The 19,425-nt window shown below is 51.4% G+C and overlaps 1 protein-coding gene across 1 annotated transcript in view; it reads right to left on the minus strand.

Annotated features, from left to right (window-relative positions):
- Positions 1-1,400: 1,400 nt before the first annotated feature.
- Positions 1,401-19,425, minus strand: part of URB1 (URB1 ribosome biogenesis homolog) — a 69,143-nt gene continuing 51,118 nt past the window's right edge. Inside the window, exons 31-39 of the mRNA XM_046002392.1 lie at positions 10,350-10,510; positions 9,687-9,798; positions 8,265-8,371; positions 7,586-7,729; positions 6,248-6,357; positions 5,652-5,849; positions 4,218-4,459; positions 3,224-3,787; positions 1,401-2,150 (exon numbers count right to left, since the gene is read on the minus strand). Of these exons, the coding sequence (XP_045858348.1) occupies positions 1,969-2,150; positions 3,224-3,787; positions 4,218-4,459; positions 5,652-5,849; positions 6,248-6,357; positions 7,586-7,729; positions 8,265-8,371; positions 9,687-9,798; positions 10,350-10,510 (1,820 nt within the window). The 3' untranslated portion in view covers positions 1,401-1,968. The remainder of the gene's footprint in view (positions 2,151-3,223; positions 3,788-4,217; positions 4,460-5,651; positions 5,850-6,247; positions 6,358-7,585; positions 7,730-8,264; positions 8,372-9,686; positions 9,799-10,349; positions 10,511-19,425) is intronic.

Consider the following 19,425-nt stretch of genomic DNA (forward strand, 5'->3'; position numbering starts at 1 on the left):
AGAGTGCTGATTTCCGGTGCGCTTTACCTGCAAATGTACTTCTTACGTTCGCTTTGGGAAGGGTAGAAAATAAAATATATACCGATTAATTTTAAAAAATATTTGCTTGCTATTACTGGGCCACTTTATAGCTTCAACTATTACTGCTGTGATAGAGTTTTTTAAAGATTTGAGAAAGAGTGGGTGTGCGCATGCACGGCGGGGGGAGGGGGAGGTGGGGAGGGGCAGAGAGAGAGGGAGACAAGCAGACTCCTCGCTGAGCATCATGGGGGGGAAGGGCGTGGCAGGGGGGTCCATCCCAGGACCGAAAGCAAGTCTGATGCTTCACCACACAAGCCACCCAGGTGCCCCATACTGCTGTAATAGTTTATCAACCCTGAGTTTTAGGCGGATCTGAATCTTCTTTAGGACACCCAGGGAGGGCGTCCCCATCCCACTGTCACCCACCGTTACTGAGACAGGGCAGTGCAGGCCCCGCCAGCCCCACTGACTGCAGTCAAGGGACCCAAGTCACACTCCCGACCTCCCCAAAGCCTTTAAAAGGCAGAACCCAAGGGGAGAGGGGTGCACTGGTTTGGTGTCCCAGGATGTCTCCGAGCTGGTAGGAGGGGACCCATCTGGGTGACGTTACGGGACCTCTGGTCTGAGTCCTCCGAAGGATCCAGTCCTTCAGTGCCCAACAGCCTGGCCGTGGCAGACGGAAAGTACAAAGCCCCAGAACCCACAGCCCACCCCAGATGGACTGAAATATCCCCCAGACGGGGGCAGGCTTGGCCTTCCCTGACCTGGGGGCAGTGGGCTAGAAAGGAAGATGAGGGCAGGGAGACAGAGCTCCAGAGAAAAGGGGTGAGAAAGAACACGTGGACTTTCTTACTTGAACCTAAAAGCACAAGTCTGATTTGGGAATGGTCTCAAAACACACTGTTCAGGGGTTTGGGGTGTGGGGGAGGGGAGGCAGCCACACCCCGCTTTCTAGACAAGGAGCCTGGATTGGGTAAGGGGACTGGAGGCAGACAAGCACTGCTCTTATCCTGGTCAAAAATCCTCAGTCGTGAAAAGACACCAGAACCGAGTCTAAGGAACGCTGCAGGAACATCAAAGTGTCAATGTTTAAGCTGAGGCTGAGGGACTGGGAAGGCCGCTGTGCGGTCCCGTGACCGAGGCCAGGCAGCAACCCACCCCCCAGCCCCCACACTGTGCGGGAGGGCGATGGGCACACGCGGACCTCTAACCGCACGCGCCAGAATTCTCTAGGGTTTGTCGGCTGCCAATGAACACAGGAACCTTAAAAAGTCAAATCTTGACCTCTAACATGCACGTTTCTGTGAAATAAAATGGCCTGTTAAAACCAATTAAGCAAAACACAAAATCTATCAAAAATAGACATTTATTAACAAGTCACAAAATCCCAAGCCCCCGCTTTGAAACAATTAAAAAAAATACAGGCTTTCTTTCCAAAGCCGAGGTCAAATCCGTTTTACACTGTAAGGATTTAGCGTAACGCCCTTTTACACTCAAATAATTAACACTGGCAGGAGCTCATTCACTCAGAAAGCTACACACAGCTCTGTTAAGACTTCTCATGGGAAGAAAAGCTGAAACATCTCTCTTCCCCTCTTCTAGCCGACGTACTGTATTCTTGGACATTCTGGCTTTAACATGCACAAATCCCTTCTGTGCTTGGAAGTGTCACTTCAACTTGACGTGTATTCTCTGGAGAGCGACGAAGCCGGGAGGAAGGGTCTTGCCTATCCGAACACTGAACGGGCCTGCGGCCCAGAAGGCCCCCCGCCCACTACAGCTCCGACTACGCTGCGTGCGCGCCGTGCCCGCTGGTGAATTAAATGAGTCAACTTCACTTGTCAGGGAACGCAGTGACCGCAGACAGAACTTCTGCATGAAAAAGTTGACTCTTGACTCAACCGAACTTCTAGAACCTGGGGTCGGAAGGTATCAGGAGGCAGGGCGTCACACGCTGGGGACCGAGGCGGCGATATCCTTGCAGAGGATGACGACGGCCTCCTCGTCGCCACTTAGCGTGTCCTCTGTGGCGTCACAGACCATTTGGACGTGGGTTAGGAGGGTGTCTGGCCGCTGGGCCCCCAGCCAGATGTCTTTAATGTACAGAGACACCAGGAACGCTGCGGTGGCTGAGGAAGAGGTGGACAACAGGGCCATTAGGACACAGGCTGCTTTGCTGGAAAACCAGTCAACTTCCCAATGCCCCTCCCCCCACGCCTGGGGACACAGGGGCTGTGCTCAACGCCCAAGGAACGGTGGCAAAAGGAGGCAAGCAAATGTTTAAGAAAAATTAATTCTGGGTGCCTGGGTGGCTCAGTGGATTAAGCAACTGCCTTCAGCTCAGGTCGTGATTTCAGGGTCCTGGGATCGAGTCCTGCATGGGGCTCTCTGCTCAGCGGGGAGCCTGCTTCCTCCTCTCTCTCTGCCTGCCTCTCTGCCTACTTGTGATCTCTGTCAAGTAAATTGAAAAAAAAAAAATCTTTAAAAAAAAAAAAAAAAGAAAAACTAATTCTGCCTTTGCTTAACTTTGGGGTTAGTCTTCTTTATTCTAAAATTTATCTTTTTATTTGATGAATGTGTGTGAAATGTAAGGAAAGCTACTACAAGCCAAGTTTCTTCTTGGTTCTGGCCACCCATGCCAAGAATCAGAAATAAGGTCTGAGGAAGACGTTCCGAGATCATTTCACGTCATTACTTCAATGGCACAGTAGAGGTGTCGGGGTTTCCCAGGCCCAGACTCAACTTCCCGAAAGCATCCAGATGAGAGAAGTCATCCCCCCTCCTCCTGCCCCTGTGAGGTCACCTGCTCGGGCTGCTGGCTTAGCTATCCTCCCTTCCTGCTCCCCTCCCATTCCTGGGGAAAGGACAGCAGAAAGGACGGCACGTGTGCGTGCCCGGGCATATATATGCAAGTCTACACACGTGTGCACTCGTAGCCACGTGTACCCCGGGTGCCCCGTGAGACGTAAGCCCTTGCAGGAGGAAGGCTGGGAACGGAGGACAGCTGGCTCCCCGCAGCAGGCCTGAACGGGCACTTGTCCGCATACACACGGCCATCCCTGGGCTCTTGCCTGAGAGCAAAGGCAAAGGCCTTCGCTCCCTTCACGTCCAGGGTCCGACGGCACCTACGAGCCCAGCACTCTGGCTCGGCCGTGTGAACGCTATATCCCGAGTCCCCGACAGGCTCGGAGCGGCACCTCACCTGCAGCGGCTCCATCGTCCTGCAGGGAGGCGAGGTAGAGGCGCTGGACCGCCGGGTGGCAGGGGCTCCGCGCCGGGCCCTGGGCCGCCAGCAGCTGCAGCAGGACCTCGCTGAACAGGCAGACCAGGCTCCTCTCGGGCCCCGCCAGCTCCCCGGTGCCGCAGAACCGGCCGTATAGCTTGAAGATGCTACTCCTCACAGCGCTGTCCCCGAGCAGCTCGGCCACCACCCCCGGCTGCGGCAGAACGTGGCGCTTCAGCCAGCCAAGCAGTCCTGCGGCCTCCGCCCTGCTCGGCGGACACTCCGCCACGGACCGCAGCGCCCAGCGGACCGCCAGGGACATGGTGGCGCACGCCAGGCCCGGCGCAGCGCTCTCGGGGCCGGCCCCGTCCGCGGGCCCCCAGTGGGTCAGTATGGACCTCAGGAGGCCCCTGCACGTCTCCAGGGCGGCTGCCTGCGGCTCAGGGTCGGCGGTCACCTCTGCCTCCCCCGGCCTCCTCTTCCGGCCCCGCGGGCCTCGGGCTCGGGCTGACGCGACGGACTTGTTCTTGTCCTTGAGCATCTCTGTCACCCCCCAGAGAGGAAGGCAGTGAGTCTGATGCCCTCTTCCCCACGCAGGTCGGGGGCAGGTGGGTAATGGAGGGGGAAAGAGGGAGAGGTCCCAAGTGCTGGCCCCTGCTCGGCTCCCACAGGACACGGTCCTACCCCTGGAGCCCCGCGAGAGCTCCACACTGGACCGGACTGCGACAGTCACTGCTGCTCTCAGGACAAAGCCCTTCCGTCCTCACCACAACCACAGCCACCCGCCGGCCCTCCCCGCGAGCGCCGACAGTGGCAAGGGGAGCTCCAAGCCAGGTCTCCCAAGGATGGGGGGCCCGCCCTCGGGACCTCGTCAGCTCTGGCCACGCTGCTCAGAGAGGGCGAGTGCTGGCGGCTCTGCGGGGGACATGAGCACAGTTTGGGGAACACCACACGGTCGGGTCCCGACACTCACTCAGGAGCTCCCTAACTTGGTATTTCTCAATGGCCGATCGCAGGTCCTCCTGGAGCTTCGCGTCTCTCTCAAGGAGGCTCCACTTGTGCAGGAGCACGAGGACGTCCTTGGTGGTCAGCACCGTCTCGTTCACCGTGAAGCGGTCCATGTCCTTGAAGGCCTGTATGACGGTGGCCCGGTACCTGAGCACGGAGTCGAGCGCCGCGAAGTAGCTGGTCAGCTGGGCGGAGGCCAAGGTCGGCCTGTAGGGAGCCAATGTCACAAACTGAGCAAAAGATGCTCCTCATCCCCCAGCCCAGGACCGGGGTGGCCGGGCAATGCCACAGACCCAGAGGGGCCGAAGGTCGCCCCACGACTCAAGCGTCCCTTCACAACAGACACGGAAGCATGGAGCCCACCACAAAGAACAGGAAAAAGCAAGCCCCTCCAGCAGAGGCTCGGTGGGGACCCAAGTCTTCCCTCCAGGCTGGAGGCATAGAAATCTCCTGGAAACCATGGCTATCTGGGAGAGCGAGGCAGAGAGGCCGTGAGGGTCGGGACACCAGCTGCGTGACCGAGCAGCACAGGACGGCCGACTCCCCTGGGCCTCACGGCCTCACAGACTCAGCCCCATCCACGGCCAAACCCGACCATGGGCTCCCGCAGGAAATCCGCCCTGACCTCGAGGGAACTGAAAATTCAATACCAGCTGCTCCACACAATATTAAAAGTTATTTTAAACAGGAATCAGTTCTCAAACACCAGCGTGTCTTTCAACAGCCCCAGAATAAGAAAGCGGTCTGTTGGCACTGATTTCACAATTCAGAGCAACCAACGACCACGTGCTCTCAGATTTATCAAGAATGTCTTCACTGAGATTATCATCCATTGGCGATCAGTTCTTTCAGCTCTGATCAGCAAGCACTACCTCCGTCCCCAAGCCACAGGCTGTATTTTCTCTGAGACAGTGGAATCTGGGGAGCAGTCAGCAGTCTGAGGAACCGAGGAGCATTACTGCCAGGAGCCAGATGGAAATACTGAAATTTTCAAGAAAAGTCTCAGACAAGTGAGTCTGTGCGGGCTGGTGAAAGCAGAAGCAAGTCTGGGAATAGCCTGACTTTCTTAGGTTTAAAGTCATGGGAAAGACGTTCTTTCTACAAGACACCACTTGAAGTGCTTGAATCAAACTATCAAGTTGTTTGCTGCTAAAAATGATCTGCTATGACACGTTTTAGGTTTCCAGAGTGTCAGGTTCTCAGGGTCGTGAAAGGAGCCTCCCAAAGTTGAAGCAGAAAAGAAGAAACAGCTAAAATTGATTTTCTGACATCATCCCCGACTGACAGCAGCCCTCGGGCCCGGAGCCCCGCCTGTGGAGCCAGGACCGAGGGGACCACTGAGAGGGAACGTCCACAGAGGCCCCACGCCAGGGGCCGCACCGGTGGGGCAGGCGCTTACCTCAGGTGCCTCGTGAGCGCAATGAGAACATACAGGAACTCACTGACCAAGTGCAGGGCGAGCAGCTTCTGAGGCTCCTGGGACCCTGGCTGGCAGGAAGCCTGGCCCTCTGACGCCACTCCTTTGTCCCCCAGGTTGGTCACCCACAGTGTGTGTAGCAAGGAGATGATGCTGGACAGCAGCTGGGTCTCCAGAAACCTGCAACCAAGTACGGGACACTCACTGCCATGTCCTCTCCTTTCGGTGACCCTGGCTGGAGCAGGGGTGGGGGGAGCGACGGGACAGGCTCTGCCCGCAGTGGCTGCACCTGGCAGTGGGTGGCAGGCTGGCCCTGCCCCCCGCAATCCCACCTGCTCACCCCCACCGCAGCCCCCAAAGGCACAGCATCCAAGTGAAAACAGGGAGCCTGCCGCACAAACGAGGCTTTGGCACGGGGGTGGGGTGGGGTGTGATTCTCCTTTCTAGCTGGACCATCTCCGGAAGTCCCAACGAGAGAGTCTGGATTCTACTGCCCATTTCCCACCAACAGCGAGGCCAGCAGCGGACTCCACGGTCTCCACCCCGCTCTCTTTCCACCCAACACACAAGGTGCTCACCTGCTCTCAAGGATGTGTAAAATCCACGTTAAAAGGCTATAGTCCCGCAGGATCTCATAGGCGGACTGGGCATCCCGGGCAGCGTTCTGCAGAATTTCGAGAATCCAATTCTGAAAACCCAAAGCTAAAAGTTACTTCTCTGTACAAAAACCAAGTTTACTGGATCAAAGGCACAAAGTTAAACAGTATGACGGTCTGTTCCGTTCCCAGGCGGCGCCAGACGAAGCTTGCCTGGCTCAGTCCGGGGGCATGGTCGCGATGCGCCTGGACACACAGACCCCACAGCCACTGCCCACCCTGGGGGAGCCCACGCCTGCGAGCCCATCCTAGGAACCAACCCACGGGCCTCAAGTCGTGGCTCGGAAACCACAGGGCCCAGGTGTGAGGCTGGGAGAGAACAGGGACCCACTCTTGTCCGGAAAAACAGCTAGTGGCCCATTTTGTCCCTTTGGTTTTACCACCTGGAAAGGCAGACAGAAAAACGGGACTGCTCCTTGAACGGTGAGTTGGGCGTTTTCGAGTTCTCCCATGCCATAAAAAATAAAAACCTACCATATCCAAATTCAGTTTATTCCGACGTGGTTCTCTCTTCTGACCTGCTCACATTTACCCACATTTTATACACTATCAGACACAAAAGCTGATGGGGCTAGAAATTAATCCAAATACCGTGGCTTCACCTAGTTACTTCTTCCAGCCACCCGTGGCCTTCAGAACACTCAAACGCGAGCTCTTGGTCGAGGGCAGTCCCTCGTTGGCTCTGACACTGTTGGTTTTGACTCCAACTCTTGGTTCCTAGCTGAGTTTCGGGAATCTACAGCTTCTGTGCGTTTAGTGACATTCTGGTGGCTCCAAAGGCTCACAGTTACTGGGTAGCTGTACTAGCAGGCCGAGCCGCAGCGGAGGGGCCACGACAAAACAGCACGTCACCCGAGGACAGATGGCAGTGAGTGCCAGCCCCCAGCCTCTACAGGAAAGGCACTCGTGGGATCTCATTTTCCCTCGTGGAAAGTCAGCTTGATGTCACATTAGAAGGTCGGTCATGTCCAGGCTGGGATTAGAATTCACACGGATTTCACTTCCAAATGAAACCTTCAGAGAAAGGGGGCAGCCCTGGGTAGCTCAGCGTCTGACTCTTGGTTTCAGTTCAGGTCACGATCTCAAGGTCATGAGATCGAGTCCCCCATCCAGCTCCGTGCTGAGCATGGGGTCTGCTTGAGATTCTCTCTCTCTCTCCCCCTCTGCCCCTTCCCATTCATTCTGTCTCCAAGCCACGCCCCCAAGCCACCTTGAGCAGCAGCACAGCCCTGCTGCGCTCAGACTGTGGGAACCGCCTACCTGGGCCTCGTCGTCACACAGCGGGCTGTTGAAGAAGGACAGGACGATGTGGAAGACGCCTCGCCGGGCACAGAGCTCGTAGCAGTACCTGTCCCGCATCCCCTGCCGAAGAATCTCAAACAGCCATTCCCGTTCTGTCTTTTGCTGTAACCCAGGCAAGCAGGAGACTGTTTTTCCAGAGGCAGAAGCCCTGTGACCCGAGGCCCCTGCAAACCCACCACTCCCGAGCGCCGGCAGCACAGCAACAGCCACAGCCGCAAAAGCGTTCGTCTGTTGTTGGCTGTGTCCTTAAAGAGCCTCAGGATCTGGCTTGGCTTCTTCAGGCAAGTTCAAACACTGCCCTGCATCGACTCACGCAGACGGTCTACAAAAGCACATTTAATACCGACCCCGGCCCTTCACCAAGGACACAGAATGAGAATGCCATAAAACGGAGGCCTCTGAAGGACGGTTTTGAACGTGTGAGAAGCCACTAAGAACTAACACATGGCATGAAAAGCATTTCTGCAAGTGAGCCTGCGTGACCTTTCGCTTTCCCGACCGTCTTGCTCCAACACTGTCTGCGCGACTGGGCTGCCGGCCGCCAACAGCAGCCGGGGGAGAGTACGAGAATGACAGCAGGGGCCCATGATCCAACGGAGGCGTCTCCGGGGGCCCGCGGGGACTTCAGAAGCCTCACCTCCAAGTCTGAGCTGTAGAAGAACTGGTAGAAGCCCGGAACTTTGCTCATATTCAAGTACTCGTGTGACAACAGGAACTTGTTGATCTTCAAGTACATGTGGTCCTCTGAGAACAAAGGCAGACAGTCGCTCAGAGCAGGCCCCAGCGGGACCCCCGCACTCTGCTGGGGTTGGGGAGCAGGAGCTGGGGGTCAGAAATCCGTACCCCCCACGGAGCTTTTGTATCCTTATTCCAACTCTCGGTTCTCGAGAACCAGACTTCAGCAAGAAGACAGCCGGCTCCAGGCTGCACACGGTTCGGAAACCACGGACGGTGTTGCCCTGCCCCCGCCAGCAGCCCACCATGTGAGCTCCAATCGGCTGGGGTGCAGAGGGGGACTGGCGCCCACCCCGACCTGCCTCTCGCTGAAGGGCACTGTCCCAGCACGGGAGCCTCAGACGCCCCCCGGGTCACTCTGGGATGCAATGAGGCCGATGTGGACACACACCTCCTCCCCCTACTGCTTCCCACCCTCCGATCACCGCCTCCGACCTGTCCTGACTGCCCGGATCCTTAGAGGCCACCCCGTGATCACGGCTGCCTGTGCTCCCGACCCTGACATTGGTCTGAGATGGCACAGGTCGGACCAATCACCATGGCCTCTGCTAGGATAGTTTCTCAGAAGTGTCTCTTTCTTTAGAGTCTACAAATGACTGATTACTGTCTCTCCTCCTGTAATTTCTAAGAAGAAAAACCATACACACTATACTAGAGAAGATGGAAAACTGGACCTGAATTCTAACGGCAATGCGGCTGGAGAGGACCTGCTGGGCCCTGGACAGGCTATCTGACATGGGGGGCCTTGGATGGGGGGACTGCTTCTGCACCTGAACGAGACCACATGACACAGAACCCTGTGGCCCCAGCACAGCCAACACCTGTCCTCAAGCTACCCTGGCAGTGGTGCCCGTGGCCGCCGCACAAGGAGCCATGTGTTCTCGGACCCAGGCCGGCACCTGCATGGTGACACCTTCCGGGTCAGACACCTTCTAGTTAAGGACCCATGAGCTGCGCAGACTCTCACTTCCAGGAACAGACCCACAGCTGCTGTGGGACAGACTTCCCTGACGGCGCCCTGTAGGTACAGGACCCCCGTGCCCCCTCACAGCAGCCCCGGGGGGCAGGTGCCACGCCAGGCATGTCCTGTGGCATCCCACACCCACAGCGAATGCGAGGACACAGCCCACACCCCCTCACACACACTGGGCTTCCTCACTGGACTTCTTTCTGATCTCAGCCACGCTTTACTCACTGCCCGTGCCTGCGGACACACACGCGGCTCACTGTCACGAGCACGGCGTGAGCCGGACACGGCCTTATTCACGCGTGTGGCAGATCACGCCGGCGGGATTAATGCCGACGTGCGGACATGCGGTGGTACCTGGCTTCAAAATCTGCGAGGCTGCTTTGGCAATGAAGAGAGTCAGGGTAAAGGTGAGTCTCATGTTCTGAGTTCGGATTCCATTCCGGACTACATCCAACAGGTAGAGTAGCTTGAAATCAGGAGAACAGAAGAAGGAGGGGAGAAAAAAGACAAGAATTCTCAGAACTGTGACCAGCCTTGTCTTGCGCAGCTGAAACTACAGCTCTGCTGGGCGGTCTACTCGTCCCATCCCAGGGGCCACCAGAGATGACGCTCGGAATAGCAACATCCCTGCTCGCTTCCTCGAGGAGCTGGGCACGTGCCCAAAGGCAGAGGGGACAAGTGAGGCTCCTCCTGTTCCCTGCCGCACTGGAGCCCAGGCTTCCGGGGCTCGGCGTGTTCTGGGTAACAGCTGCCTTAACCACTGAGCTCAGACCAAAGAAACTGAACTGCTTTGCCCACCTACACACGAGAAGTGTTAGGAAGGGGAGAGCTTTCTCAGTCTCTGCGAGGGCTGAGAACCAGAGGTAACCTCCAGCATCACTCCCTACCAGGGAATGGACCTTGGTTCTCTGTCGGCAGTCTCCTTCCAACACACTTCTATGCTCCCCAGAAATGCTGCCGCCAGACCCAGCAGAAAGTCAGCTCCGGAGGTCCGCCAGGACCCTCAGCCCCACTCACCTGGGCCTGCTCTCGGAACCACGCCCCCTCCAGCTGCGAGTAGTAGGCTGCCAGCACGCAGTAGGCCGCAGCCCGCATCTGGGGGTCGTAGCTGCTGAGCGCCGCGACAGTTACGCCCAGAGCATTGGAATCCAAAAATTTTCGACAATCCACCACAAATTCTATGGAAGTAAAATACAGCATTAAATACACACACACACACACACACACACACACACACACGGAATGATCATGATGCTTGTGTAACATGGAGAATTAAATTTCCTTTTGCATTTTGCCAACATTAGCTATGAACATACACACACGGAATGATCACGATGCTTGTGTAACATGGGGAATTAAGTCTCCTCTTGCCAACATCAGCTATGAGTGGGAGACACAAGAAATGTAAGTCTCTCCAGTTCCCTTTAACTTCTGCTGAAGTTGGATTAAAGCCTATCTTCCCCTGCACGGCAATAACCCCTACTTGCAGCTTCTAAAAGGCTTGTCAATCCCAATCGGGATTATTTCATGACTTCTCACAAATATTCAACGAGCCAGAGAAGAATGAGGTGCCATTCAGACCTGAGACACGAGATCCCAGCAGGCTCGACTGGGGATCTGGGGAACACGACTGGGGAGCTGGCAGAGAAAACCAACTTCCTGTCTCTACCCTGTTCAGCCCACAGCTTCTGAATTCCTAGCCACAAACACATTGTGTTCTGGAAAATATGAAAGGCAGGGAAGCTGGAAAGTTTAACCAGGGCAAACCTGTCTGACCTGGCCCAACATTTTTTTTTTATTTTAAAGATTTTGTTGACTATTTGACAGAGATATACAGAGAGAGAGCACAAGCAGGGTTGAACGGCAGGGAGAGGGAGAAGTAGACTCCTCACTGAGCACAGAGCCTGATGCGGGATTCCATCCCAGGTTCCTGGGATCGAGACCTGAGCAGATGCTCAGCTGACTGAGCCACGCAGGCACCCCTGACCCACAGATTTTAGTAAAAACTTACAACCACGTCAGGAAATGACGTGACCAAGAGAGAAGGTCAGATATACAAAGGGACCCCCCCTGACCACGTCTTAAAGGGCCTGATTACCAATAACAAAATTCAGGACACCTAAAATCCTCTTTAATCAAGATCTAAGGCTTTTTACAACATAAATACTGTCACAAATTGTAAGATAAAAACTGAGGAAAAGTCTTAGAACACGGACAGGTCACTGTGTTTAAAAATGACTAAGTGGCAGGTTTGGCAACGGCAATCGCCCACGCAGTCTCTCTGTAGACCGAGGGACTGGTGAGCTGGTGTTCCTGTTAAATCAGGAACCCAACACAAACCAACGGAAGTGACGACCCCCAGTGCGTCATCTTGGAATGTGTTATCGATTAAAGAAATGCCACCAGTGTTTTTAAAAAGTCAAACTCTTTTTTTCTTCTCTTCCTAACATTAGACTTTTTAAAAGGTAATTCTGGCAATTAAAAAAACCTGAGAATCAACAATAAGAAGAAAAATTGCAATAATCAGCTACTTCTCTATAATTCCAACAGCTCCACAAGCACAGAATCATCTCCAAATGGGTGGCCGCCCACGAGCAGAGAAATCCCTTTACACCATAAAGTGTCCTTGTCCCTCGGAAGCAGCAGAGCTCCCTAGAGTGTCCACCAGCATCTCCCCTGAAGGGTGACTGATGGGGGCGCAGAGGCGCACACACAGTTCCCTTCCTCTTTCTCAATATTTATCAATGAATAACCAGGATTTCCACTTCCACCCAAGACAAGTGGCAGAAACCTGATTTACCAGTCCATCAGGAGGGACTAAAAACTAGAAACGAAACAAGGTTTTTCAAGACACTGGACCTGAGGCAACAAATGACCGTGATCTCCAAGAGAGAAAACAAGATGAACCTTCTGCTCATCCCAGCTCGAAGCCTGGAGATTTCTAGGCCAAGGCCCTGGGAGGACAAACCCAGGCAGAGACTGGAGAATGCTGAGTTGTGCAGACAAGAGCGCCCGGCTGGCAGGCCAAGGTGGCCAGAATTCACACAGGAGAGTGCCGGGGAAGAGAACTCTACTCCCAGAGAGCCACTCGGCAAGAGTGTATGAGGAAGCTGGCCGAGGAAGAGGGACAACTCCAGGCTCGTGCCTGCCTGGAAACAGTTCCCATCCCCACCAACCAGGGCAAAATCCTCCCAGGTCACAGGGAAAAGGGAGACTGCTCAGAACGATTTAATGTCAGCTGTGGGGCGAAGCTTGCCCCCGACTGAAATGCTGCTTTGGTACCACCTAACAGAGATTCAAAGCAAGACTGGAGGGACCAGACCATTTCTAAGTAGGTCAAATGTGTCCTAGAGCAAAGCTCAAGAACATTCATAGGAATATAAAAATATCCAGGATTAAATGAGATAAAATTCACCATGTCTGGTTTACGATAAAAAATTACCAGACATTCAAACAAGCATGAATATAGCCCATCAGAAGAGGAAAATCCACCCTGTGAAAAGGACTCAGATATGACAAAGATAACAGAACTACTGTTGTAATTATTGTGACTACTACAACCGTATTCTACATGTTCGAGAAGCTAGAGGAAACACTGAGCATGTTAAATGGACACACAGAAGATATAAGAACTCAAACCAAGTTTCCAGAGGTGAAAATTAAAATGTCTGAGATGAAAAATGCACTGGAAGGGATTAGCAGATAAGACATTATAGACAAAGAGGTTAGTGAACTCTAAGACAGCAATGATCCAAATTGAAACACACAGAGAAAAAAAAAATTTGAAACCTGGGACAGAACAACACAGAGCTGTGGGACAATCTTCCAGCAGGATAAATATGTGTAATTAGAGTCCCTGAAAAGTTTCAAGAAATAATGGCCAAAACTTTTCGAAATTTGACGAGAACTATAAACCTATGAAGCCAAGAAGCTCAATGAACACTCCAAATACAAGAAACATAAAAGAAAATTACACTAAAGCACATTCTAATTAAACTGCTTGAAACCAATGATAAAAAAATATCTGCAGAGCAATCACACAACATACAGAGACACAAAAGTAAGAACGATAGTAGATTTCTTTTCCTTCCTTCCTTCCTCCCTCCCTTTCTTTCTCTTTTTTTCCTTCCTCCCCCTCTTCCTTCCTTCTTTCCTTTTCTTTCTTTCTTAAGCAGACTCCATGCCCAGTGTAGAGCCCAATGCAGGGCTTGAACTCATGACCCTGCATCAAGAGCTGAGCTGAGATCAAGAGTCGGATGCTCAACCCACAGTCATGCTGGCCCCTAACAGTAGATTTCTTGTTAGAAACACTGCAATCCAAAGTCAGGTGGCAACACCTTTCAAGTACAGTAAGAGGGGAAAAAACCTGTCAGCCTAGGATTTTATACCCTGTGAAAACCGTTCAAAAGTTAAGCTCTTTTTTCTACAAAAGAACTGAAAGAACTGATCAGCAGATGGGAACTACAAGAACTCTTAAAGGAAGTATTTGAGGCAGAAGGAAAATGACAGAAGATGGAAATCTGGGTCTACACAGAGGAATTACTAGAACCAGAAATGGTAACTGTAAGACAATGAATATAAGCTGTTTAAATCTCCTTAAAAGGTAACTGACAATTTGAAGCAAAAACAACATATTGTGGGGGCACCTGGGTGGCTCAGTGGGTTAAAGCCTCTGCCTTCGGCTCAGGTCATGATCCCAGGGTCCTGGGATCGAGTCCCGCATCGGGCTCTCTGGTCAGCAGGGAGCCTGCTTCCCCGTCTCTCTCTGCCTGCCTCTCTGCCCACTTGTGATCTCTGTCTGTCAAATAAATAAAATCTTTAACAAACAAACAAACAACATATTGTGAGTTTTACAACATACAGCAGTAAAATATCTGGTAAGAACAGCACACAAAGCCGGAAGGGGCAGAAACGGATCAATACCGCTGTAAGGGGCTTCTACTATCCGTTGAGGTGGTATAGCCTCACTCGAAGGTGAACTGTGATACATTACAGGTGAGAACGATAAACCCTAAAGCAACACACACGTGCACTGTAGCTACAAACCAACAAAGAAAATAAAACCAGAATCAGATCAATGATCACATTAAACGTAAATGGTGTACACATTCCAATTAAAAGGGAGAGATGGCCAGACTAGATTTTAAAAAGGCAAAACCCAAATATGTCTATCAACAGAAACACCATTTTTAATATCCAGATGCAAATTAAAAGGATGAAAAAAGAATAATCTTGGGCTCCAACAGTGTACAGACTAAATTTCCTCATTTCTAACAAGTGACTGGTTTCGATGAAAAGGGGGAAAAAACCCTAAAGCTTTAAAAAAAGCATCCAACTGTGGGATAATGCTGTTTTGGAAAAGATGAGATGTGTTAAGATACACCTACATACCTATCCACCAAACACACATAAATGGAATATATCTGGGTAAGAGAACAGTCTAAACATTTAAAATTACACTCATTAAAAACAGCTAGTACTCAGCTGGCTAGGGTATTTTTAGTAATCACTGACATTCTCCAGGACAAGTGGATTTTCCACGTGTCCCTGAGGAAAAGTCAATTTCATGTGTGGGTCACGTGCTATTCTCTGAAGTCTTGGCTTTGTCACCCTTCAGGAAAAGAGCCGCCCTGGGGTGTGGAAAGTGTAACAGGCTTCCAAAACACGGATATAAACACCACTCTCTGTTTCAGGAACCTCATAAATAACAATTTGGCTTTCTGATAACACATCTGATTGAAATGGCCAAACCAGCACAACGATTGAGGATTAAAATAAAAAGCACCCCACGTTTCATGGGGCTTCAGCGGTTAGTACAACTGTGCTCCAGCACAAGGAGCTCCTCCTCATGCCCCCTCCTCTACCCCTTCCTCGGGGGGCAGCCTGACAGGGGACTGAGGAGTCCACGGGGCCTGTGTCCCCATGATCTGGGGACGAGACTCGCAGAGCTGCACACCGGCCTCTCCATTCTGTGACGTTCGTGCACGACGAGCTGCAGATAGCCATCCAGTTCTGCCGAGGACAAGAACTCTGTGGAAAAAGCATTTGTCACTGCCATTGCTAACAGCCCTGGCTGACCCTGTTTCTCAGCCAAGGACTCAGGAGGAGGGAGGCAGTAAGGTTAAGAAAACAGGTTCTCAGTTGCAGCAAGGCTGTAATGGAGCAATGAGACCAGAGTTTCTCTGAAGTCTGGCAGCTACACTTAAAAACCAATTATTTTTTTTTTTAAAGATTTTTGTGTATTTATTTGACAGAGAGAGATACAGTGAGAGAGGGAACACAAGCAGGGGAAGTGGGAGGAGAAACAGGATTCCCACTGAGCAGGGAGCCCGATGCAGTGCTCAATCCCAGGACCCCGGGACTATGGCCCAAACCAAAGGCAGACACTCCCAACGACTGAGCCACCCAGGCACCCTGAGGATCGCAACATGTTAGCAACACAGGGTTGTTAGCAATACAGTTCAAATACAGGGTCCTGGCTCCTGCTGGACAGGGAGGGGCACCGCCTAGAAAGGGGCGCCCACTACGTGCTGCTCCCTGATCCAGCTGGTGGTTTTGCCCAAACTCCCACCATACACGCGTGATTTGTGGTCATTTCTATTTATCCCGCTTCAGTAAGAGTTCGCTCAAGACATTCTTCATGCTTACTTTTCCACCAAGGGCAGAAGCAAAAAGAAAAATACATGTTAAAAATAACATGAAAAATAAATTCATGGTTTAATTCAATAACAATAAACCTAGCCTACACTGGCCATATGCTGTTCACAGATTTCTGTTCTGTTCAACTTACCATTTTACTGCGAGAAATTTCTCTCTCCCTACAAACTGGTATGCTTCCTTCTATAAGACAACATTTGCTTAAAACATTATGCTTCCACTTTTTGTTCTGGATGACAAGTATTCCCGAGCAAAACATAATGACCTAGTTTGTCTTGTCTGGTTTTTTTTCCTTTTAACTTCCATATTTCTATCTGTATTCACCTCTCTGCTTTTAAAAATTTTCTACTTTGCTGTGAATGATTTTAGTGTAATTGGTATTTTAAGCTACCACAAATCCTTTCTAGGGTGGATATGCTTTGCAAATTTTCCTACATGTATTATGCCTCTAAAACTTAAAATAGGCTGTATGTGGCGATTTCCCTAACTTCAAAGACCATTTACAAGTTACCTCTCTTCACAAAAGGCCTCCCAGACACTCTCCTCCCCACCCAAAAAAGGGCAGTATGCAAGATCCTGAGAACAACACTGTGTCCTAATTTTAGTATTTTTTTATTAGTGTTTTTCCAAGCCTTTGCCTTCTGTCTCTTAAAAGCTCTCTTAAGAGCCTGAGCAACAGACTAAGTGATTTGTTATAATCCACTCAAGTTACCTCATGTTTTCAGACTCTGGAAAATCTATTTTTGTGCTGGATGAGAAACAGACCTCGCCAGGGCTGAAGGCAGGGGGAAGCAGGAGAGCGTCCGGGCCGCACGCTGGTCCCGGTTTCTCTGTGAGGCTACCGGGAAGTCCCTGGGGACAGTGAAGATCTCTGCCCGCCGTGGCAGTGACTGGATGCAGGCCTGAAATGCCGCTGCTCTCCAGCAAGTAAGACCTAGCTCAGGGGTGCCTGGGTGACTCAGTGGGTTAAAGCCTCTGCCTTCGGCTCCAGTCATGATTCCAGGGTCCTGGATCGAGCCCCGCATCGGGCTCTCTGCTCAGCGGGGAGCCTACTTCCTCCTCTCTCTCTGCCTGCTTGTAATCTTTGTCAAATAAATAAATAAAATCTTAAAAAAAAAAAAAAAGACCTAGCTCAGCCACAGAACACTGTGCTCACGGAGGCCGGGGGCCACAGCAACCCCAGGGGCCACCAGTGAGGAAGCCCCGAGGAGACCCAACCCTGTCATCTTGTTGTTAGGAAAGGCAGCGGTGGGGGACCAGCACGTCTGTTCACATGTAGGAGCACGGGGGCATAAAGGACAACAAACGGTGCTGGGACAATGGGACAGCCATGGGTAGAAGAATGACACCGAACCGTCTCCTCACACCACACACAGAGAGACTCAAAATGGATGAAGGCCCTGAATGTGAGACAGGAATCCATTAAAATCCTTGAGAACACAGGCGGCAACCTCTTCGACCTCAGCCGCAGCAAATTCTTCCTAGACACATCGCCAATGGCAAGGGCAGCAAGGGCAAAAATGAACTATTGGGATTTCATCAAGATCAAAAGCTTCTGCACAGCAGAGGAAACAGTCAACAAAACCAAAAGACAACTGACAGAATGGGAGGAGATATTCACAAATGACATATCAGATAAAGGGCTAGTATCCAAAATCTATAAAGAACTCATCAAACTCAAAACCCAAAGAACAGGGCGCCTGGGTGGCTCAGTGGGTTAAGCTGCTGCCTTCAGCTCAGGTCATGATCTCAGGGTCCTGGGATCGAATCCCACATCGGGCTCTCTGCTCAGCGGAGAGTCTGCTTCCCTTCCTCTCTCTCTGCATGCCTCTCTTGTGATTTCTCTCTGTCAAATAAATAAATAAAATCTTTAAAAAAAAAAAAAACCCAAAGAACAAATAATTCAATCAAGAAATGGGCAGAAGACATGAACAGACATTTCTGCCAAAAACACATCCAGATGGCCAACAGACACATGAGAAAGTGCTCCACATCACTCGGCATCAGGGAAATATAAATCAAAACCACAATGAGATACCACCTCACACCAGTCAGAATGGCTAAAATTAACAACTCAGGAAACAAGGTGTTGGTGAGGATGTGGAGAAAAGAGAACCCTCCTACACTGTTGGTGGGAATGCCAGCTGGTACAGCCACTCTGGGAAACAGCATGGAGGTTCCTCAAAAAGTTGAAAATAGAGCTACCCTATGACCCAGCAATCACACTACTGAGAATTTACCCTAAAGATACAAACACAGGGATCCCAAGGAGCACGTGCACCCGAATGTTTATAGCAGCAATGTCCATGATAGCCAAACTGTGGAAAGAGCCCAGATGTCTACAAACAGATGAATGGATATAGAGGATGTGGTATATCAATACCCAATGGAATACTATGCAGCCATCAAAAATTCAAAACCTTGGGGCTCCTGGGTGGCTCAGTGGGTAAAGCTTCTGCCTTCGGCTCGGGTCAATATCCCAGGATCTGGGATCAAGCCCCACATCGGGCTCTCTGCTCAGCAGGGAACCTGCTTCCCCCTCTCTCTCTCTTTCTCTATTTGCCTCTATCTACTTGTGATCTCTGTCAAATAAATAAATAAAGTCTTCAAAAAAATTTTGAAATCTTACCATTTGCAAGGATATGGATAGAACTAGAGACTATTATGCTAAAAGAAATAAATCAATCAGAAAAAGACAATTATATGATCTGATATGAGAAATTTGAGAAATTATGCAGAGGATCACAGGGGAAAGGAGGAAAAAATGAAACAAGTTGAAATCAGAAAAGGAGACAGAGACTCTTAATCTCAAGAAAAAAACTGAGGGTTGCTGGAGGGGAGGCAGGTGGGAGGGATTGGCTTGGTTGGGTGATGGACATTGGGGAGGGCATGTGCTATGGTGAGTGCTGTGTATTGTGTAAGACTGATGATTCACAGACCTGTACCCCTGAAACAAATAATACCTTACATGTTAACTAAAAAAAATAAATAAAAATAAAGCCTTAAAAAAAAAAAAAGACAACTGTAGTTGAAAAGGAACAAAACAGCACGAATAAGGACATGGTGTCCCAGTGCAGCTAAATTAAGCCCAGCAGGAAGGAGCCTGGGAGTCCTGGAGGCATCGCACCAGCCACACCAACAGGCAGAACCACAGAGCTTAGGCCCTGCCCCATTCCGCACACCCGCTCCTGGGTGCCCTCCATGTAGGTCCGACTGCAGCCGTGACAGGCCACAAAGGAGCAAGCTGGGCCCGGGAGCACTTGCGACGAGCAGCTAACACGTCCCCGCCGGGAGGAAACAGAGGCCAGAGGTTGGGTAGGAGGAGTTTCAGTGCAGACCCTCCGGTACCACCTAAATTTTGAACTTGTGAATGTATCAGCTAATGTTAAAAATCACTTAAATTAGATGCGTAGCTCTGGGAAGATGGAGGGGACAC

The sequence above is a fragment of the Meles meles genome, chromosome 4 (genome assembly GCF_922984935.1).
Source record: "Meles meles chromosome 4, mMelMel3.1 paternal haplotype, whole genome shotgun sequence".
Taxonomy (NCBI): Eukaryota; Metazoa; Chordata; class Mammalia; order Carnivora; family Mustelidae; genus Meles; species Meles meles.